The sequence below is a fragment of the Salmo salar genome, chromosome 09 (genome assembly GCF_965601325.2).
Source record: "Salmo salar chromosome 09, fSalSal1, whole genome shotgun sequence".
Classification (NCBI taxonomy): Eukaryota; Metazoa; Chordata; class Actinopteri; order Salmoniformes; family Salmonidae; genus Salmo; species Salmo salar.
The window spans coordinates 131,082,484-131,105,454 of NC_138299.1; the positions used below are offsets into that span (position 1 = coordinate 131,082,484).

The 22,971-nt window shown below is 44.4% G+C and overlaps 1 protein-coding gene across 2 annotated transcripts; it reads left to right on the forward strand.

The window, feature by feature from the left end:
- The first annotated feature begins 2,222 nt into the window (after positions 1-2,222).
- On the forward strand, positions 2,223-22,264 carry LOC106612896 (serine/threonine-protein kinase DCLK1). Of its 2 annotated transcripts, none has more exons than XM_014214542.3 (16): positions 2,223-2,643; positions 3,240-3,602; positions 5,013-5,359; positions 12,196-12,295; positions 12,527-12,625; positions 12,800-12,894; positions 15,302-15,389; positions 15,897-16,075; positions 16,463-16,582; positions 16,833-16,979; positions 17,230-17,363; positions 17,563-17,640; positions 17,919-18,015; positions 18,103-18,183; positions 18,644-18,757; positions 19,253-22,264. In XM_014214542.3, the coding sequence occupies exons 2-16, from the start codon at positions 3,242-3,244 to the stop codon at positions 19,502-19,504; spliced, it is 2,292 nt and encodes a 763-aa protein (XP_014070017.3). In that variant the 5' UTR covers positions 2,223-2,643; positions 3,240-3,241; the 3' UTR covers positions 19,505-22,264. The 2 variants fall into 2 exon arrangements, with proteins under 2 accessions (XP_014070017.3, XP_014070018.3); XM_014214543.3 differs by having other exon boundaries at positions 17,925-18,015.
- Positions 22,265-22,971: the final 707 nt, after the last annotated feature.

Here is a 22,971-nt window from a genome sequence, read left to right on the forward strand (position 1 = left end):
AGCACGTTATCCAAGTGATTTATCCTGAATGCAAAGGAGCTCGTTCACATTCAGTTTAGCTGAATCACATTCAATCCAAGTATGTTTTCTTTTAATTGTTTATGCAATTTCAAATGAAAGCATACATGTTTGTTTTATTAACAAGGAATAATGAGTAGAAAGCCGAGGTCAGGAGGCCACTATTATTATTAGGCTGTATTACTCCTCAATCACAATACCATATCACTGTACTATTATTTGAAGTTTAAGACCTAGTATATTTTGTTCATGATTGACATTTGAGTTGTGTGTTTTTGTCAATTTGTGATCAAGACAGACATGGCTAGCTACTGTGAGTCGGAGCGCTGAAAGCTACCCTGTATCTTCTGATGGGTTCTTGATAAAGAGCAGAGCGAATTTCCTTCTGCTCAAAATGAAATGATTGGCTACATATGTCACACACCATCGATTCATCACTTATCACTGAGAAGGTTGAGAAGGTCCATAGATGCTGTAGTCTCATTGTTGAGCTTCTCACCGAAACCCATGTCAGAATTCATTCTTCAAATGAGACGGGAGTTTGATATTTTTTGATTCACAGAATTTAAAGGCCCAGTGCAGTCAAAAATATAAATGCAACATGTAAAGTGTTGGTCCCATGTTTCATGAGCTGAAATAAAAGATCCCAGCATTTTTCTATACTCACAAAAAGCAGATTTCTCTCACATTTTGTACACACATTTGTTTACATCCCTGTTAGTGAACACTTCTCCTTTGCCAAGATAATCCATCCACCTGACAGGTGTGGCATATCAATACGCTGATTAAACAGCATGATCATTACACAGGTGCACGTTGTGCTGGGAACAATATAAGGCCACTCTAAAATGTGCAGTTTTGTCACACAACACAATGCCACAGATGTCTCAAGTTTTGAGGGAACGGGCCTCCTGAGTGGTTTAAGGCACTGCATCGCTAGAGGTGTCACTACAGACCCAGGTTCGATCCCAGGCTGTGTCACAGCTGGCCGTTACCGGGAGACCCATGAGACGGTGCACAGTTGGCCCAGCGTCGTCTGGGTTAAGGGAGGGTTTGGCCGGCCGGGATGTCCTTGTCCCATTGCGCTCTACTGTCACTGACTCATGTCACCAGTTGTATTTGTTCTTTCCTCAGGTGTGTTTGGTGTTTCCTCTGAGACATTGGTGCAGCTGGCTTCCAGGTTAAGCGAGCAGTGCGGCTTGGCAGGGTTGTGTTTCGGAAGTCACACGGCTCTCGACCTTCACCTCTCCCGAGTTCGTACATGAGTTGCAGTGATGGGACAAGACTGTAACTACCAGTTGGATATCCCGATATTCGGGGGGTAGATATTTGAGGGAGCATGCAATTGGCATGCTGACTGCAGGAATGTCCACCAGAGCTGTTGCCAGAGAATTTAACATTAATCTCTCTACCGTACCTCCTGAGTTAGACAACATTACAGCTCTCTGTCTCCTCATAACACTACCTCCTGAGTTAGACAACATTACAGCTCTCTGTCTCCCATACCACTACCTCCTGAGTTAGACAACATTACAGCTCTCTGTCTCCTCATACCACTACCTCCTGAGTTAGACAACATTACAGCTCTCTGTCTCCCCATTCCCACTACCTCCTGAGTTAGACAACATTACAGCTCTCTGTCTCCTCATACCACTACCTCCTGAGTTAGACAACCAATCATGTCACAACTGTATTTTCCATCTGTCTGCCCAATCATCAATACTGGTACTGTACATAACCTGAGGGTGTTGTTAATGATCTGACAATCAGCTCTGTTCATTCTCTCTCTCTCTCTCTCTCTCTCTCTCTCTCTCTCTCCACTTCTCTCTCCCTCTCTCACCCTCTCTGTGTATGTACAGCTTTATCATTATTAGGTTGTTACAGACAGGTTTGTGTTTGGTTGCCCTGTGTTTGTGCATGCAGTATGGTACACTAATGCAGACACTGCTAGACATCCTCCTCAGCACCAGCATATAGATGCTCATGTTGCTTACCAAATGGCACCTTATTTCCTACTGCACTACTTTTGTCCAGACCCTTATGCACTGGTCAAAAGTAGTGCACTATATAGGGAATAGGCTGCCATTACATTTGGGACACTCATCTGGAATACTCCACTGATTATGGGTGGAGGGGGTCTATAACTCTAAGCTACCCTGCATTGTCAAGAGAAAAGGGATTTTGCCACATAAACCTGTATGTATCTGCGTTATCAACAAGAATGTTGCTGAAAATCCTCGTGTCTGTCAGTGCAGTTAGTGCACTGAGGGGCTAGCAGTGTAATGACCGCCTGCACCACGCCCCTTGTTTCAGCGCATCTAGAGGGGAGGAGAGAAGATGAGAGAGGAGGGAGCATTCGCGAGGTGAGATGCTTGGTGCTTCCCTCGGAAGGCCTGCATGTCAATGAGGGACGGCCATCTGGAAATCACTGCTTAGGACACAGAAACCAGCTGCAGCTCTTGCAGCGTACACTTGCTCAATCACAGGGCAACAAAGGGACGGATGCTTTTTCTATCGCTCGGGCCATTATACTACACATATCAGCACTGACACAGTCTATTGGAGAGCTGCTATATGCAATTGCTAAAAATTGACGCGGTTGACTGCATCAGACTTCAATTAAAGGTAAGCAATTATTTGCCCAAAACATATTTTAAGATGCCATAATGTGTTCTTTCGTGTCATTTAACAATAGCTTGGGTTATATTGTCAGAAATGAATATGATCAAAACAAACATGACATTTGATTAGAATCACAGTGCCAATTGGGTGGTGGACGAAACTAGAGAGCATGACATGTGCGAGCGTGTTATAGCCTACAATCAGATTTTATGTCCCTCAGAAAGAGCTAGTATGTGACAAACTGCCCACAAACAGCAGAATTCTATCTGGCTAGCCAGCGGCGCTGTCACGCTGTCACCGGGGAGTTCATTCTGACTACTGCCACCGCTATAGCCTAACTGTCAGACTAGCTAGCTGCTAGCTAGTAGAACCGCACCTGCGGCGCTGTCCATTCAGCACCACTGAATGTCGGCCCTGTCCTCAGAGTTCATGCTAAAATCCAATTGATTCTACTCTCTCCAGTAGGCCTATATGGCATTCAACTAAAACTAAAGGATGGCTTGTTTATTCTGCAAAGGAAAATATGCTTGAGGTTAAAATGTTCTCGTCCATAATGCTCCCCTCCCTGATTTGTCTCTTTCTGTGTAACACCACTACAGTAATGGAGCTGGAGCACTTTGACGAGCGGGAGAAAGCCCAGAGAAACACCCGCAGAGGCTCCAGGAACAACGGGCTGCCGAGCCCCACTCACAGTGCCCACTGTAGCCTGTACAGGACCCGGACACTGCAGTCCCTGGCCTCGGAGAAGAAGGCCAAGAAGGTCCGCTTTTACCGCAACGGAGACCGCTACTTCAAAGGGATTGTCTACGCTATTTCCCAGGACAGGTTTCGGTCTATAGACGCCCTGTTAGCCGATCTGACCCGCTCCCTGTCAGATAATGTGAACTTGCCCCAGGGGGTCAGGACCATCTACTCTATTGACGGGACCAAGAAGATATTGGGCATGGAGCAGCTGGAGGAAGGTAAGCTAACCCTTAATAACCCTACCCTAAGGGATGGGATGGGACAGTATTGAGAAGCTAACCCTAAGGGATTGGATGGGACAGTATTGAGAAGCTAACCCTAAGGGATGGGATGAGACAGTATTGAGAAGCTAACCCTAAGGGATTGGATGGGACAGTATTGAGAAGCTAACCCTAAGGGATGGGATGAGACAGTATTGAGAAGCTAACCCTAAGGGATGGGATGGGACAGTATTGAGAAGCTAACCCTAAGGGATGGGATGAGACAGTATTGAGGCGCTAACCCTAAGGGATTGGATGGGACAGTATTGAGAAGCTAACCCTAAGGGATGGGGTGAGACAGTATTGAGAAGCTAACCCTAAGGGATTGGATGGGACAGTATTGAGGAGCTAAACTTAAGGGATTGGATGGGACAGTATTGAGAAGCTAACCCTAAGGGATTGGATGGGACAGTATTGAGAAGCTAACCCTAAGGGATGGGATGAGACAGTATTGAGAAGCTAACCCTAAGGGATTGGATGGGACAGTATTGAGAAGCTAACCCTAACGGATGGGATGGGACAGTATTGAGAAGCTAACCCTAAGGGATTGGATGGGACAGTATTGAGAAGCTAACCCTAAGGGATGGGGTGAGACAGTATTGAGAAGCTAACCCTAAGGGATTGGATGGGACAGTATTGAGGAGCTAAACTTAAGGGATTGGATGGGACAGTATTGAGAAGCTAACCCTAAGGGATGGGATGAGACAGTATTGAGAAGCTAACCCTAAGGGATGGGGTGAGACAGTATTGAGAAGCTAACCCTAAGGGATTGGATGGGACAGTATTGAGAAGCTAACCCTAAGGGATGGGATGGGACAGTATTGAGGAGCTAAACTTAAGGGATTGGATGGGACAGTATTGAGAAGCTAACCCTAAGGGATTGGGATGAGACAGTATTGAGAAGCTAACCCTAAGGGATTGGATGGGACAGTATTGAGAAGCTAACCCTAAGGGATGGGATGAGACAGTATTGAGAAGCTAACCCTAAGGGATTGGATGGGACAGTATTGAAAAGCTAACCCTAAGGGATGAGATGAGACAGTATTGAGAAGCTAACCCTAAGGGATGGGATGAGACAGTATTGAGAAGCTAACCCTAACGGATGGGATGAGACAGTATTGAGGAGCTAACCCTAACGGATGGGACAGTAGAAGTCTAAGATCAAAATAAATTGTGAATTTGTCTGGGTTTCCCACTGTACAGTGAGTAACCTGCTCCAGTAGGCTGATAGGCAAATATATTTCCAGTAGGTCTGTAAACTCTATAATTGAAATCTCATAGCTGTTTCATTCCATGGTGCATGCAGTGAGGTGAGTCTATGGTTGCTGTGACCACGTAGGCCTATCTCTGAATGTTGCCTACCTGCAGGAGAGAGCTATGTGTGTGGCTCCATAGAGCCATACAGGAAGCTGGACTACACTAAGAATGTCAACCCCAACTGGTCAGTTGGGGTGAAGACAGCTGCCTCTGCACGTGGCCCCCCCTCCCTGGGCAGTGCCAAGGCTGGGGCCCCGGAGACCAGGGAGAGTAAGGACTTCATCCGGCCCAAACTGGTCACCATCATCCGGAGCGGGGTGAAGCCTCGTAAGGCCGTCCGCATCCTCCTCAACAAAAAGACGGCCCACTCCTTCGAACAGGTCCTCTCTGACATCACAGATGCCATCAAGATGGACTCTGGGGTCGTCAAGAGACTGTACACCGTGGACGGGAAGCTGGTAGGTTATGAATGACTGTTTTATTAGCGAAGTTAATGCCTGGTTCTCAGGCTTAGCTTTCCCCACAGACTCAGAGGTATGGGCTATAAGGTAATTAGCAGAGTTGGAAGTAGGTTTCTGGGCTCAGTCTGTTGTGTTTGACATCCTTTATTAACCAAGTCAGTAGGAGTTTCAGGAGCACAGTTTCACTGAGACATTTTCACACATTGACCAATGGATGATCTTTACATCTTTTTGAAATATAGCCTTTATGACCAGATGACTATATGGTATAAATCCCATGAACACAGCCCTTTAACACACAGAGTCCTGAACTCAGGATTACTAATCAAATTTCAAGTCAAATGTATTTATATAGCCCTTCTTACATCAGCTGATATCTCAAAGTGCTGTACAGAAACCCAGCCTATAACCCCAAACAGCAAGCAATGCAGGTGTAGAAGCACGGTGGCTAGGAAAAACTCCCTAGAAAGGCCAAAACCTAGGAAGAAACCTAGAGAGGAACCAGGCTATGAGGGGTGGCCAGTCCTCTTCTGGCTGTGCCAGGTGGAGATTTTAACAGAACATGGCCAAGATGTTCAAATGTTCATAAATGACCAGCATGGTCAAATAATAGTAATCACAGTGGTTGTCGAGGGTGCAACAGGTCAGCACGGCCAGGTGGACTGGGGACAGCAAGGAGTCATCATGCCAGGTAGTCCTGAGGCATGGTCCTGGGGCTCAGGTCCTCCGAGAGAGAGAAAGAAAGAAAGAGAGAAAGAGAGAATTAAAGAGAGCATACTTAAATTCACACAGGACACCAGATAAGACAGGAGAAATACTCCAGATATAAAAGACTAACCCTAGCCCCGACACATAAACTACTGCAGCATAAATACTGGATGCTGAGACAGGAGGGGTCAGGAGACACTGTGGCCCCATCCGATGATACCCCCGGACAGGGCCAAACAGGCAGGATATAAGGTATAACCCCACCCACTTTGCCAAAGCACAGCCCCCACACCACTAGAGGGATATCTTCAACCACCAACTTACCATCCTGAGACAAGGCCGAGTATAGCCCACAAAGATCTCCGCCATGGCACATCCCCGGGGGGGGCGCCAACCCAGACAGGAAGACCACGTCAGTGACTCAACCCACTCAAGTGACGCACCCCTCCTAGGGACGGCATAGAAGAGCACCAGTAGGCCAGTGACTCAGCCCCTAGAGAGAGTAAATAGGAGAAGTGAATGAGAAAGATGCAAGCAGAGTTGGGAAACATGTTGTGTAGTTGTGATATGCCTATTAGTAGTCAGTCTCTCCTCTCTTATATAGGTTCTATCAAAGAAACTCCGATGTAGTTTTCCTTTTTTCTCTCCTGGACGGTTTCTATGGTGATCTGGTTGCCTGGGCTGGTTGCTATGGAACAGCCTCTGCGGCAGAGTGGTGCAGTGGGAATGTTGTGTGTGTGGCTCAGTGTTGCAGAACAGTATGTCAGTGCTATTGAAGAAGGCTAGAGAATGGTGCAGGGTACTCGTATGACCCAGACATGATCGGAGATAGTAGCTGTATATTCTATCATCAATATCATGCAGATGAAATGCATTCAGGGATTCATCTGTAATGTCTGCGGTTCATCCTGTTCATCCGGTTCAGTTTAACTTCACTGTCTCATTAAATAATTATGGTAGAATTAGAATGTATTGACAAGAGTTTTCCAGTCACACACTTGCGGGTCAATATCATTGTTTCTCCAGTTGTTGGTTTATGAGGCCAATATGCTCTCTGTGCTGCTAAGTGAAACTAATGGATTTTAGGGTTGGACTATAGAGTACAGTTCTATACAGTGGGTATCAAGGTTGGGCTATAGAGTACAGTTTTATACAGTGGGTATCATGGTTGGGCTATAGAGTACAGGGTTGGGCTATAGAGTACAGTTCTATACAGTGGGTATCAGGGTTGGGCTATAGAGTACAGTTCTATACAGTGGGTATCAGGGTTGGGCTATAGAGTACAGTTCTATACAGTGGGTATCAGGGTTGGGCTATATAGTACAGTTCTATACAGTGGGTATCATGGTTGGGCTATAGAGTACAGTTCTATACAGTGGGTATCAGGGTTGGGCTATAGAGTACAGTTCTATACAGTGGGTATCAGGGTTGGTCTACTATACTATACAGTGCTTGGCAACTCTGTCTGACTGGTGTTTCACTGTTAGGCGTGTGTGTGTGTGCCTGTTGACCTTGATTGGGCCTCTCATTGGTGATTGTGCAATCAATCCACACACACACACACGCTCGCGCGGCGCGCCTCACAGATGTGGTAGAGATGTCACTGCTGCCTGAGGTTTATTGCCTGTCGATGTTTGGCTTCAGCACCTCTCGTCTCCTAACATGGATGGACAGATCAGATGATGCTGTTGTGTTATTACTGTTATAGCTGTGTTATTGCTGTCTTATTACTGTGCTATTACTGCACAGTAAAGCAATTCCTTTTACTGGGAAAGGGACTCTGCCGTTGTTCAGACAGTGCCAGACAAGGATCGTGATTCAATCCGATCGCGACTGTCAACAATGTGCAATTTAAAAGCAATTTCTAAATGAGCCGGTCTACAGCGTTTACTACAAATGCAACATCTGCAAACGTGGTGACATTGCCTTTAAAAACCTAATTGTTGACAGCGTTTTACAGATTGAATCCCGGCCTAGCACTAAAAAGTTTTCTGAACATCAGCTGTGAAGTTGAACTGTTGACGTGATCTGTCTGGGGTGAAAATACAGCCACTTATGGCTGAGAATACTGGACTAATGTGAGTACTGTAAGCTGAGTGATGAATTGAGCGTTGCTTCATGTAGTGTTGCTAAGTGTCTGACTCCACAGTAACTGTGGGTTAGGGAGCTTCTACAGGACAGTAATGGAGCTATATACAGTTGTGCTGACTTGCAGCTCGGAAGCCAGTCATAATTTATCTCCTCCACTGCAGCTGCAGGCTTATGTCCTAAATGATACCCTATTCCCTATATAGTGCACTACTTTTAATTTGGGAATAGGGTGCCATTTGGGATGCAGCTGTAGTAATATAGCAGCCTGCTGGAACTCTGCTCAGCTCTTCATAAACACCCAGTGAGATTTACATACTGGTTATTGGCTCATTTCAGATATCCAGACGCATAGTGGTATGATTACTTAGTCTGTTTGATTAGTGTTACAGTAAGTTAATATTCTGTTACTGATTGCTCATGTAATCATATTCAACCTGACTACTTGTATCTGTTATTGATATGAATACATTCCCCATGTTGACATACTGTAGCAGTCTGTCTAATGTCTCTCAATAATGAATGAACAGATCTAAGACAGATACTAGCCTGCCAATAGGCTTTCTTTGAAACATTACATTTAAATAATTTAGCAGACACTCTTAATTAGGGTTAAGTGCCTTGCTTAAGGGCACAACAGATTTTTTACCTAGGCGGCTCCGGGACTCAAACCAGCAACCTTTCGGTTACTAGCCCAACACCCTTAACTGCTAGGCTACCTCCTGCCGTACAGCCTGTCAGTTGCTTGTCTTTGAAAAAGTCTGTCTCTGAAACAGCCTGTCTCTGGAAAGACTGTCTCTGAGTGGGAGGCATTTAATTCCAGTGGGAATGTTGTAAGTATGAGTCAGTATTTTTTGTGTACATCCACTAGGACAGCATGCTTTACTTTAGGCCTATATGACTGTCTGGGGGAGGGAGGGAGGAGAAGGCAGGGAGGGTGAAGATGGGGTGGGGAGGGTGAAGACGGGGAGGGGGAGAGGAGGTGGGGGTCAGGGAGCGAGGAGGAGGGATATGGGGGAGGGGTGAGGAGGTGGGAGAAGTAGGGAGGGGGTGAGAGGAGAGGGCGAGGTGGGGAAGTTGAGGACGGAGAGGAGGTGGGGAGGAGGGGGTATTTTTTATATATATATTTTTTTATTAGGATCCCCATTAGCTGTTACGAAAGCAGCAGCTACTCTTCCTGGGTTCCACACAAAACATGAAACATGACATATTACAGAACATTAATAGACAAGAACAGCTCAAGGACAGAACTCCATCAATTTTAAAAAGGCACACGTAGCCTACATATCAAAACATACACAAAAACTATCTAGGCACAGGGCGGCAGTGTAGCCTAGTGGTTAGAGTGTTGGACTAGTAACCGAAAGGTTGCAAGATCGAATCCCCGAGCTGACAAGGTACAAATCTATTGCTCTACCCCTGAACAAGGCAGTTAACCCACTGTCTCTAGGCTGTCATTGAAAATAAGAATGTGTTGTTAACTGACTTGCCTAGTTAAATAGGGGCATTGTGTTGCTTTATCTGTTTTTTGAAACCATGTTCATTTTGAGCAATTTGAGATGGAACAGAGTTCCATGCAATAATGGCTCAATATAATACTGTACGCTTTCTTGAATTTGTTCTGGATTTGGGGACTGTGAAAAGACCCCTGGTGGCATGTCTGGTGGGGTAAGTGTGTGTGTCAGAGCTGTTGACTATACAAACATTTTGGAATTTTCAGCACATTGTTTCTTATAAAGTGATGCAGTCAGTCTCTTCTCAACTCTTAGCCAAGAGAGACGGGCATGCATAGTATTAATATTAGACCTCTGATTACAATGACGAGCAAGACGTACCACTCTGTTCGGGGCCAGCTGCAGCCTAACTAGGTCTTTTCTTGCAGCATTCGACCACACAACTGAATAATAATCAAGATAAGACAAAACTAGAGCCTGCAGGATTTGCTTTTTGTAGTGTGGTGTCAAAAAAGCAGAGCATATCTTAATTACGGACAGACCTCTCCCCATCTTTACAATCTATACGTTTTGACCATGACAGTTTACAATCTAAGTTAACACCAAGTAATTCAGTCTCCTGAACTTGTTCAACAGCCACACCATTCATTACCAGATTCAGCTGAGGTCTAGAACTTAGGGAATGATTTGTACCAAATACTATGCTCTTCGTTTTAGAGATGGTCAAAACCAGTTTATTACTGGCCACCCATTCCAAAACAGACTGCAACTCTTTGTCAAGGGTTTCAGTGACTTCATTAGCTGTGGTTGTTGATGCATATATGGTTGAATCATCAGCATGCATGGACACACATGCTTTGTTTAATGCCAGTGGCAGGTCATTGGTAAAAATATTAAATAGTAGAGGGCCTAGAAGCTGCCCTGCGGTACACCACACTTTACACGTTTGACATTAGAGAAGATTACATTAAAGAAAACACTGAGTTCTATTAGATAGATAGCTCTGAATCCACAATATGGCAGAGGTTTAAAAGCGCTAACACATATGTTTTCTCAACAACAGGTTATGGTCAATAATGTCAAAGGCTGCACTGAAATCTAACAGCACAGCTCCCACAATCTTATTATCAATTTCTTTCAACCAATCATCAGTCATCTGTGTCAGTGCAGTACATGTTGAATGCCCTTCTATATAAGCATGCTGAAGTCTGTTGTTAATTTGTTTACAGAGAAATGGCATTGTATTCGGTCAAACACAATTTTTTCCAACAGTTTGCTAAGAGCTGGCAGCAAGCGGATAGGTCTGCTGTTAGAAACAGTAAAGGCCACTTTACTACTCTTGGGTAGCGGAATGACTTTGGCTTCCCTCCAGGCCTGAGGACAAAGACTTTACACTAGGCTCAGATTAAAGATATGACAGATAGGCTATAGAGTCAGCTACCATCCTCAGCATCTCTCCATCTAAGTTGTCAATGCCAGGAGGTTTGTCATTATTGATCGATAACAATAATTTCTCCACCTCTCCCACACTAACTTTACAAAATTCAAACTTACAATGCTTTTTCAATTTTTCATTTTTTAATGCATGAGTATGATGGCTCACTGTTCATTGTTGGCATTTCCATTCTAAGTCTGTCCACTTTGCTAATGAAATAATAATTAAAATATTTGGCAACATCAAATGGTTTTGTGATGAATAAGCCACCTGATTAGATAAAACATGGAGTTGAATTAGTCTTTCTGCCCATAATTTCATTTAAAGTACTCCAAAGGGTTTTTCCATCATTCTTTATACCATTGATCTTGGCTTCATATTACAGTTTAATCTTCTTTTTGTTGAGTTTAGTCACAGCATTTCTCAATTTGCGGTAAGTCAGCTAGTCAGATGTGCAGCCAGAATTATTAGCCACTCCTTTTTCCCCATCTCTTTCAACCATACAGTTTTTCAATTCCTCCTCAATCCATGGAGTCTTAACAGTTCTAACAGTTAGGGGGCAGGGCGAGCAGGGAGAGTGGAGGGATACGGAGGGGGTGAGGAGGTGGGAGAAGCGGGGAGTGAGTAGGGGGAGAGATAAAGGGAAGGGGAAGAAGAGAGGATAGGGAGGAATGCGGGAAGGGGGAGAGAGGAGGGGGAGGGATACAGGGAAGGGGGAGAGGAGGGGGATACAGGGAAGGGTGAGAGAGGAGGGGGTGCAGGGAAGGGGGAGGGATACAGGGAAGGTGGGAGAGAGGAGTGGGAGGGACACGGGGAGGGAGGACAAAGACTTTCTTCTAGGCTCAGATTAAACGGGGAAGGGGAGGAAGTACTGTTCAGAGAGAGATAGACCCAGTCTGTTAGTCTCTGTACCAGACCTATTTGTGCTATCATTCTAATCCTTGCCACTCCTTGTCATAGGTCAAACACCATCAGAAGTGTGGCATATGACAAGGAGTGGCAATGATTGGAATGATAGCACAAACAGGTCTGGTACCCAGGCTACCTGTCTGTGTCATATCAATAATGAATAAGTCATGTGAAGACTAGTTATTTGTGGTATCCATGTTCCAGGTGACTGACACTGTCTAACTGTCGGTCTTTTCCAGGTGACATGCCTTCAGGACTTCTTTGGTGATGATGACATCTTTATGGCCTGTGGTCCAGAGAAGTTTCGCTACCAAGATGACTTCCTCTTAGATGAGAGTGGTGAGATAGTTATGATAACAGTACAATAACATTTAAATTAGAATGTCACGGGAGTAATTAGGTGTGTGTGTGTGTGTGTGTGTGTGTGTGTGTGTGTGTGTGTGTGTGTGTGTGTGTGTGTGTGTGTGTGTGTGTGTGTGTGTGTGTGTGTGTGTGTGTGTGTATAGGTGTGTGTGTGTGTATAGGTGTGTGTGTGTGTGTGATATCTGACCGTGTGTCCTCTCCCTCCAGAGTGTAGGGTGGTGAAGTCGACGTCATACGGTCGGATCTCCTCTCTGCTGGGACGCTACTCACCCAGAGGAGGAGGCTCACGCCGAAGCTCAGGTTCAGGTATGGCCCTGTGAGTGTGTGTCTGTTTTTGTGCATGCGTGCGTGGGTGCATAAGTCACCTGCAGAATCAACATCTGTATTTTTTTTGCAATGTGTGTTTGCCCTTCTTATCAGCAACCAACTGAATGAGCAGTGTCTTTCTCTGACCTCTAACCTCTTGTGTCTGTACTGTAGCCAATGGGACAGCAGGCAGTCAGCTGTCGACTCCTCGCTCAGGGAAGTCCCCCAGCCCGTCTCCTACCAGTCCTGCCAGCCTCCAACGACGCAGGGTAGGACCACACAATGCTTTACTAATATAATCACAACGCTTTATTAACATAAGCCTATATTCAATCGGATCAAGCGTTAACCGGTTATAGCTGGCACCCACATAGCTGATGTTTTGGGCGGTATTGGAGGTGTAACTGCATTGGAGCTGTCAAATCGGTGAGCAGCTGCTCTTGATCATTGTCACAAAGTCACACACGTCCCACTCCCATTAGAAGCTCAGAATGAGAAAGTGTAGGCTATAGCCTACAGAAATAATGACGCTGAAATTGAAAATCATTAAACATAATAATGAGGATTTCTATCAGCCTAATCAAGGTGTAGATTACATCTCACATTCCAGTGTTTGAACTTGTAAACAAGGCTGCATGGGATTTCTCTTAATGCAACTCCATGCAGCCAAGAGCAAAGTCCCCTTTCGGTATAATTCTAGGAGTCACTTGTAGATTTGACAGCTCTAACGCAGTTCCACCTCCGACACCGCCAACAACACCACTATGCGGATGTCGGCTAAAACGGATCTGATTGAACAGAGACCATAGTATCCTACAGATAGTCTATAGATAGTCCCCTATATATAGTCCCCTATAGAGTCCCCTATAGAGAGCCCCCTATATGTGAAATGTCAGAATAATAGTAGAGAGAATGATTTATTTCAGCTTTTATTTCTTTCATCGCATTCCTAGTGGGCCAGAAGTTTACATACACTCAATTAGTATTTGGTATCATTGCCTTTAAATTGTTTAACTTGGGTCAAACGTTTTGGGTAGCCTTCCACAAGCTTCCCACATAAGTTGGGTGAATTCTGGCCCATTCCTCCTGACAGAGCTGGTGTGAGTCAGGTTTGTAGGCCTCCTTGCTCGCACACACTTTTTCTGTTCTGCCCACACATTTTCTATAGGGTTGAGGTCAGGGCATTGTGATGGCCACTCCAATACCTTGACTTTGTTGTCCTTAAGCCATTTTGCCACAAGTTTGGAAGTATGCTTGGGGTGATTGTCCATTTTAACTTCCTGACTGATGTCTTGAGATGTTGCTTCAATATATCCACAACATTTTTCTGCCTCATGATGCCATCTATTTTGTGAAGTGCACCAGACCCTCCTGCAGCAAAGCACCCCCACAACATGATGCTGCCACCCCCCGTACTTCATGGTTGGGATGGTGTTCTTCGGCTTGCAAGCCTCCCCCTTTTTCCTCCAAACATAACAATGGTCATTATGGCCGAACAGTTCCATTTTTTTTCATCAGACCAAAGGACATTTCTCCAAAAAGTACGATCTTTGCCCCCATGTGCAGTTGCAAACCGTAGTCTGGCTTTTTTATGGTGGTTTAGGCGCAGTGGCTTCTTCCTTGCTGAGCGGCCTTTCAGGTTATGTTGATATAGGACTCGTTTTACTGTAGCTATAGATACTTTTGTACCCGTTTCCTCCAGCATCTTCACAAGGTCCTTTGCTGTTGTTCTGGGATTGATTTGCACTTTTCGCACCAAAGTACGCTCATCTCTAGGAGACAGAATGCATCTCCTTCCTGAGCGGTATGACAGCTGCGTGGTCCCATGGTGTTTATACTTGTGTACTATTGTTTGTACAGATGAACGTGGTACCTTCAGGCATTTGGAAATTGCTCCCAAGGATGAACCAGACTTGTGGAGTTCTACAATAGTTTTTCTGAGGTATTAGCAGATTTCTTTTGATTTTCCCATGATGTCAAGCAAAGAGGAACTGAATTTGAATGTAGGCCTTGAAATACATCCACAGGTACACCTCCAATTGACTCAAATTATGTCAATTAGCCTATCAGAAGCTTCTAAAGCCATGACATCATTTTCTGGAATTTTCCAAGCTGTTTAAATGCACAGTCAACTTAGTGTATGTAAACTTTTGACCCACTGGAATTGTGATACAGTGAATTTTAAGTGAAATAATGTGTCTGTAAACAATTGTTGGAAACATTACTTGTGTCATGCACAAAGTAGATGTCCTAACCGACTTTCCAAAACTGTAGTTTGTTAACAAGAAATTTGTGGAGTATGTAAACTTCCGACTTCAACTGTATATAGTCCCTTATAGAGAGTCCCCTATATATAGTCCCATATATATAGTCCCCTATAGATAGTCTCATATAGATAGTCCCCTATAGATAGTCCTATATAGATAGTCCCCTATATATAGTTCCATATATATAGTCCCCTATAGATAGTCCCCTATAGAGAGTCCCCTATATATAGTCCCCTATAGATAGTCCCCTATATATTGTCCCCTATATATAATCCTCCATTGATAGTCCCCTATTGATAGTCCCTTATAGATAGTCCCTTATAGATAGTCCCCCAGAGATAGTCTATAGATGCCCAAACTGTCAACATCCATGTGTTCAAAAAGCATATATGATCTCTCCCTCTCTCAGGGGTCCCAACACAGTGGCTCGTCCCTGTCTCTAGCCTCCACCAAGGTGTGTAGTTCCATGGATGAGGGAGACGGAGCAGGTAGTGAAGGTAGGAGAGAGGACATACTGTATACATGTTTAAGGGCAGCCTTCCCATTGAGCATGCTCTAGAAGGCATTGGCAGCCTTCCCATTGACCATGCTCTAGAAGGCGTTGGTAGCGTCCCAAACTGCACCCTATTCCCTTTATAGTGCACTGCTTTTGACCAGTGCAGAAAAAAAGTCAGTAAACAAAGTAAGTAAAAGTAGTGCACTGTATAGGCGATAGGGTGCCTATGGGACAGAGACTTAGTCCTAGATTCAATCCATAACGCAGAAGATCAGCACTATATCGCGACTGACATTTAAAGGCAATGTTCCCACGTTCACGGAAACTGCATTTATGGTAAACGCTGCATTTGTCGGCTGAATTGGAAATTACCTTTAAATGTAAATTGCGCTATAGCACTGATCTTCCTCGATACAGATTTAATTTTGCCATTATTAATCTGGGGACTGTGGAGTGGAGAGTGCAGTAGCAGACATGACCGAACTCTCCTGTTTGCCTGGTTTGATAGCGGAGCTGAACCTGCTGAGTGATGAGTGTCCCTCCGTCCCTCCGTCCATCGCTGAGAGGTACAAGGTGGGGAGGACTTTAGGTGACGGTACCTTTGCTGTGGTCAGAGAGTGTGTGGAGAGATGTACCGGCAGAGAATACGCCCTGAAGATCATCAACAAAGGCAAATGTAGGGGAAAGGTGAGAACTACTCCTGTATCGGCCCAGTTATACCGAAAGCTACAGAGTAGTAAGGAATCGCAGAGCTCTCTTTTTGTGGGTGTATCTTCAGAACACATCACATTCGCTAATGCCTATCAAGCAGGATGTCAAAGTGAGCTAGTGAGACCCTACCTCTTCCGATTGGTTATCGAGGGGTCGCGCCACTGTCAATTTGCATTAACATGGGACTTGCTCAGCTCATAGTAGCTGACTGTTAAGTCGCTGAATATTTCCTTGTGTATCCTCCCCCCATTGAAAATGAATGCATGGTCTCCAGTAGTTTGATAGTAGTAGTAGTATTATATTATTATTACCTGTACTACAGTACTATTAAGAATACTATTAATACTTGTTGTTATTCCCCAGGAGCACATGATCCAGAACGAGGTGTCCATCCTCCGTCGTGTCAAACACCCCAACATCGTTCTACTGATTGAGGAAATGGACACCTACAGCGAGCTTTACCTAGTCATGGAGCTGGTCAAGGTGAGTTGGCAGGACAGCGAGAAGAACAGTAGATTTTGGAGACAGGTTTATTGAGGGATACAGAGAGGAAAGGGCACAGACAGTGGGCTGAGTGGTCCGGAGCTTAGACCCTGGCAAGCTGCTCAAGATGCGCTGTACCTGGTCATGCGTTTCATAGATTACACCCTGTTATGGGATAGAGTCATGTAGGTCAACACTGTTCATTACAACTCTGCGTGTTGTGAGGTATAATGTGTGTATCGGTCCACAGGGGGGTGACCTGTTTGATGCCATCACTTCCTCTAGTAAATACACAGAGAGAGATGCTAGTGGGATGCTTTATAACCTGGCCAGTGCCATCAAGTACCTGCACAGCCTCAACATCGTGCACAGAGACATCAAACCTGAGAACCTGCTGGTGAGTGTGCGTGCGTGTGTGTGTGTGTATTATGTTTTTGTGTGTTTGTTTATTTCTGTTTATATCTAGCCGGGATTCAAGGTGTGTTAAAGTGCGGCACACCATACAATGCACCTTTTAAACCCCTGACGTTCAGGGAGATCGCATTCAGGGAAAATGCTGCGCATGTCGACTCAACCATAAATGACCTTTAAAAGTCTGTAACGCGCCCTCCATTGAATCCCGGCCTATGCTTCACTGTATGTCCCAGGTGTATGAGCATCAGGATGGTAGTAAGTCTCTGAAGTTGGGGGACTTTGGCTTGGCTAGCCTGGTGGATGGACTCCTCTACCTGGTCTGTGGCACCCCCACCTATGTAGCACCTGAGATCATCGCAGAGACAGGGTACGTCTATGTGTTACAGGTGTGTGTTGTCCTCTGACAGGTGTGTGTGTTGTCATCTAACAGGTGTGTGTGTTGTCCTCTGACAGGTGTGTGTGTTGTCCTCTGACAGGTGTGTGTGTTGTCCTCTGACAGGTGTGTGTATTGTCCTCTGACAGGTGTGTGTATTGTCATCTAAGAGGTGTGTGTGTTGTCCCGACAGGTATGGGCTGAAGGTTGATATCTGGGCAGCTGGAGTGATCACATACATCCTGCTGTGTGGCTTCCCTCCCTTCAGTGGGTCAGTACTGTTCTATGTCTGATTTGTCATAGGCCGGGATTGAATCCCAGGCACGCTCTAGCTCAGCGCACTAGACAACCGACAATAAGCTGTTTAAAGGCATTTTCCCATATGTTTGCAGAGATTGCATTCATAGTAAAAGCTTCTGATGTCGGCTGAAGTGTAAATTACCCTTTAAAGTCAGTTTTAGTGTGCTGCTCATGGTATTTCAGTATACCCAGATAGAAAATCACATTATAATACTGATGATAATTACTTGCTTTCATGTGTTTGTCCAGGAGCAGTGAGGACCAGGAGATTCTGTTGGACCAGATTCTAACGGGACAATTAGACTTCCCTTCACCGTCCTGGGACAACGTGTCTGTCACTGCTAAGGTTGGTCTATGGTTCTATCCCTGCACTTAGTGACAAATGTTTGTAAAAAAAGAAATACAAATAAACAAGTTGATTGATTTATTGTAGGAGCTGATTACTGGGATGCTGCAGGTGAAGGTGGAACAGAGATACACAGCTCTGCAGGTTCTGGATCACCCCTGGGTCAATGTGAGTACCTAAAACATACTACCTAAAACATACTACCTAAAACATACTACCTAAAACATACTACCTAAAACATAGTACCTAAAACACTGTACCTAAAACATACTACCTAAAACATAGAACATAAAACATAATACCTAAAACATACTGCCTAAAACATACTGCCTAAAACATGGTACCTAAAACATACTACCTAAAACATACTACCTAAAACATAGTACCTAAAACATAGTACCTAAAACATACTGCCTAAAACATACTGCCTAAAACATGGTACCTAAAACATACTACCTAAAACATACTACCTAAAACACACTACCTAAAACATACTACCTGAAACATACTACATAAACATACTACCTAAAACATACTACATAGAACATACATATGGTAGGTCTAGTCTGTCTGTCTGTGTGTGTGTGTTCCTTGACCAGCTCTATCAGAGGTTCTGTCTGTGTTCCAGGATGATGGGCGATTAGTGAACGACCAGCAGCTCTCTGTGGCTGGGAAGATTAAGAAACACTTCAACACTGGTCCTAAAGCCTGCAGCACCACTGCTGGAGTGTCTGTTATCACAGTAGGGACACACACACCATCACACCACACCATCACACCACACCATCACACACTGTTATTATCACAGTAAGGATCCCCCTTAGTCATTCTTACTCAAGGCTGTGTAGGTGTTTACGACTGTTCAGAATGTGTACAGCCCAAAACATTAGGTTCTTCACATGTAACCCTAACATCTAATGCATGCCCTCTTATCCCTCCTCTCTCTCTGCCTCTCTCCCTCCTCTCTCTCTGCCTCTCTCTCTCCTCTCTCTCTGCCTCTCTCTCGCTCCTGTCTCTGATTCTCTCTATTTGCCCTTCTCTCCCCATGTCTCTCTGCCTCTCTCCTTTTGTCCTCTTTCTCCCCCCTCCTCTCTCCCCCTCTCTCTGCCTCTCTCCCTCCTCTCTCTCTGATTCTCTCTATTTGCCCTTCTCTCCCCCTCTCTCTCTGCCTCTCTCTCTTTGTCCTCTCTCTCCCTCCTCTCTCCCTCCCCCCTTCTCTCTCCCCTCTCCCTCTCAGACCACCCCTCTTGATAAGGAGCAGCAGGATTTCAGACTAAGACACCAGCAGGATGTGAGGTTGAAGCCCCGCCCTGGCCCCCAACCAACTGGCTTCCCCACCAGTGCCAGACAAAGCTCTGCCCACAGCTCCAATAACCCTGCCCTCTCTCCCGCTGACTTTACCTCAGAGTCAGAAGATTACTCCCCCAGCCCCTCCCCCACCTCTCCTAGCTCCGCTGACACCGTCCGCTCCCCCACCTCCCCCTTCTAGACCCCGAAGGAAGAGAGAGGGGAGAGGAGGATGGAGAGAGACAGAGGAAGGACAGGGGCACGTATCCCTGTACTAACACTAACCCATGTCCCTGTATTCACGACAACAGTCTGTCAAGATGCCTGCCAATTACTTAAACATTGATTTGTCATTCCGGCTACAGTGTCAGTTAACCCTAAGATACACTGGGGTCAGAGCCATGCATAGAGATCAGTTAGGGTGGGGTTAGCGTTAAAGGGTAGAGGTTAGGGTCAAGGTTAAAGGTGTATTCTGGATGGGTTCTGCTCTGGCCCTGAGAGGTTACTAAGGCAGAGAATCTGTATCTCCATATCTTTTTAAGACACCACACAGACATACAATAGTTAAGCCTTATTTCAGCAAATACTGAATAATGGTCCACTGAGGTCCCCTGGTGTTGGGAGGTGAGTACTGCAGGCCAACCAACCTGCTAACAGGACAGCACTGCAACACAACTAACCTACAGATCAAAATCTTCCATTTAACTTGACGGGACCTCATACGCCCTAAATAGGGCATCTTAAGTATTTATGTGATTAAACATACATTTTGAAAATAATAATAATAATAATGACTTTGGGTCCTTGAAAAGCGCTATAAAAACAAAATACCATGTATTATTCTTCATTTTGAAAATGTATGCATCAAGTTAGGTATCTATTTGTGTGAAGTTATATTGCACCCAATTCATTACAACTTGTACAGTTAAGTGAAAAGATGTAATCTCAGCTTTAGAATGTTCAATAAGACATGCTGTATGATGCATGTAATGTGAAGATATAATCTATGTGTGTCTAGAAGGACATGTGGCTACAGTCATGTCCACTCCAGTCCATTTCTCTTTATCAAACTATCTAGTGTTCAGCTATTCTGTAGTTCTTGGTGCTGTTGTAGACATAATATACTACACACTTTACAGAGGACCAGAGAGGGGAGCTAGAAGCTATCCAGGCATTCTGCTATACCATATGGATTGGTTGATTGATTGTGTTATTGTCCATGACTGTTATGCCAGTGTGCCAGTTCATGTAGAGTCCTCATTTAATGGACTATGAAAAGGGTTGTGTATTTGGTAGAGTATTAACAGCCATTTTCATGGCTTTTTATTATTGTAAAAAATTGGCCTTGTTTCAGTTAATATGTTAATATGTTGATAGTAAAATAATTACCTATTTAAAGTATGATTATTGGCCTGAACACAATGGATCAAGTGCAATTAAGTTCTGGATCTCTTACCAACATTAGGCAGCACAGACTTTTTCAAGCTATTGTTAACTATAAACAATCCATACATTGTGAATGTATGTCAGAACAGAGGTGTTATGGCGGTGGCTGTCAGAGCCGCCTGAGTTTTCAGCTTGCTGTGTGTAAGCCAGGGGTTGGAACCGGTTCAGGGAACAGAACTGAAAACCTGAAAATCATGCAGTTCAAAACGAGTTGCCCAGCACTTCAAGCCTCCTCCACCCTCTCACTCTCTCCCCAACCGCAACATTTCAGTCACATCTCACTCCCTACAATTGTCTGTCCAATGCATGTAAACAACTATCGCTTGCCCGCTCCATAGCAAGCTGCTATATCCGCACTGATTGGTAAAGTCATTTAATGTTGAGTTAAATGTTTAAAAAAAACTATGATTGCAGAGGTTTAAAAAGGAACAGAAAGGAACGATATAAACTGCTACTAGTTTGGGGGTTCAAACCGGTTCAGAACTTTATTTTGCTGGTCAGAACAATGGAACTGAACAAAAAAAATGGTTCTGTTAATAACGATACAATTGGAAAATAATTTTGGTTCCATCCCCTGGTGTAAGCACAGTGAGTTGGCAGGTCTAGAGAGAGAAGCACAGTGAGTTAACAGGTCATGAGAGAGAAGCACAGTGAGTTAACAGGTCTAGAGAGAGAAGCACAGTGAGTTGGCAGGTCTAGAGAGAGAAGCACAGTGAGTTAACAGGTCTAGAGAGAGAAGCACAGTGAGTTGGCAGGTCTAGAGAGAGAAGCACAGTGAGTTGGCAGGTCTAGAGAGAGAAGCACAGTGAGTTGGCAGGTCTAGAGAGAGAAGCACAGTGAGTTGGCAGGTCTAGAGAGAGAGAAGCACAGTGAGTTAACAGGTCTAGAGAGAGAAGCACAGTGAGTTGGCAGATCTAGAGAGAGAAGCACAGTGAGTTGGCAGATCTAGAGAGAGAAGCACAGTGAGTTGGCAGGTCTAGAAAGAGAAGGACAGTGAGTTAACAGGTCTAGAGAGAGAAGCACAGTGATTCAGATAGGTCTAGAGAGAGAAGCGGAGTGATTCAGACAGGTCTAGAGAGAGAAGCGCAGTGATTCAGACAGGTCTAGAGAGAGAAGCACAGTAATTCAGACAGGTCTAGAGAGAGAAGCAAAACGCACAAGAGAAACATGAGATGATTGCTGTGTGGAACACTTGTTTGTCCTCTAGGACACCGAGTTTTAATCATAGAAACAGAGTAAGTGTATCTATCTGCTGAATGTAATTGTCCAAATTTCTATTGTGAGAGAATTAAAAAGTACAGATTGAAAGTATGTTGCTATGCAAAATATGTATTGATACCCAATGATATGTAAGATTTAGTGACTACATGTGAAGCCAATTTGATCGGGATTCATCACCAGTAGCACGTTTTTTTGCCTGATGATGGTAGGGAATGGTCATTGTTCCTGTATAGCAACCCTTTAACAGTGGTCATCACCAAGCCAATTCTGTGAATAAACCACTTCCTCAATCTGAGAGCCTGTTCATTGTGCTGCGTCGTTCCAGGGGGAGTACAGTAGGACAATCTGGGATTTACGAACAGCAACCACAGCTGCAGCAATAACAACATCCAGCCAGTAGATGGCAGTATAGGATAATCTGTACCAGATCTAGAAGATAGTGATAAGACAACAACCACATGCATGTTGAGTTTCCACTATTGAGATACCTTCTAAGTGCATGGGGTCTTATTCGATTTTTTGTTGTTTAAGATATGAGTAATATACATATAGATTTTCCTATTGGGGCGGCAGGTAGCCTAGTGGTTAGAGCGTTTGACTAGTAACCGGAAGGCTGCAAGATCGAATCCCTGAGCTGACAAGGTAAAAATCTGTTGTTCTGCCCCTGAACAAGGCAGTTAACCCACTGTTCTTAGGCCGTCATTGTAAATAAGAATTTGTTCTTAACTGACTTGCCTGGTTATAATTCTATATGTCAGAATATTAGAAAAACATACTACTAGTTGAGTTCAAACTGCTATAAATGTGAAAATTCAGTCGCATAAGAGCTTGCTTTATTTATTTTTATTATAAATACAACAAAAAGGAAAACAATTACATTTTTTTACTGTTTATCAATCTTTATATATTGTCATAATTTAATGTATAACATCTCCAAACAAACACAAGGTAAATGCCTCAGACATTGCAATCTACACAAAAAAACAACATGTAAATACAAAT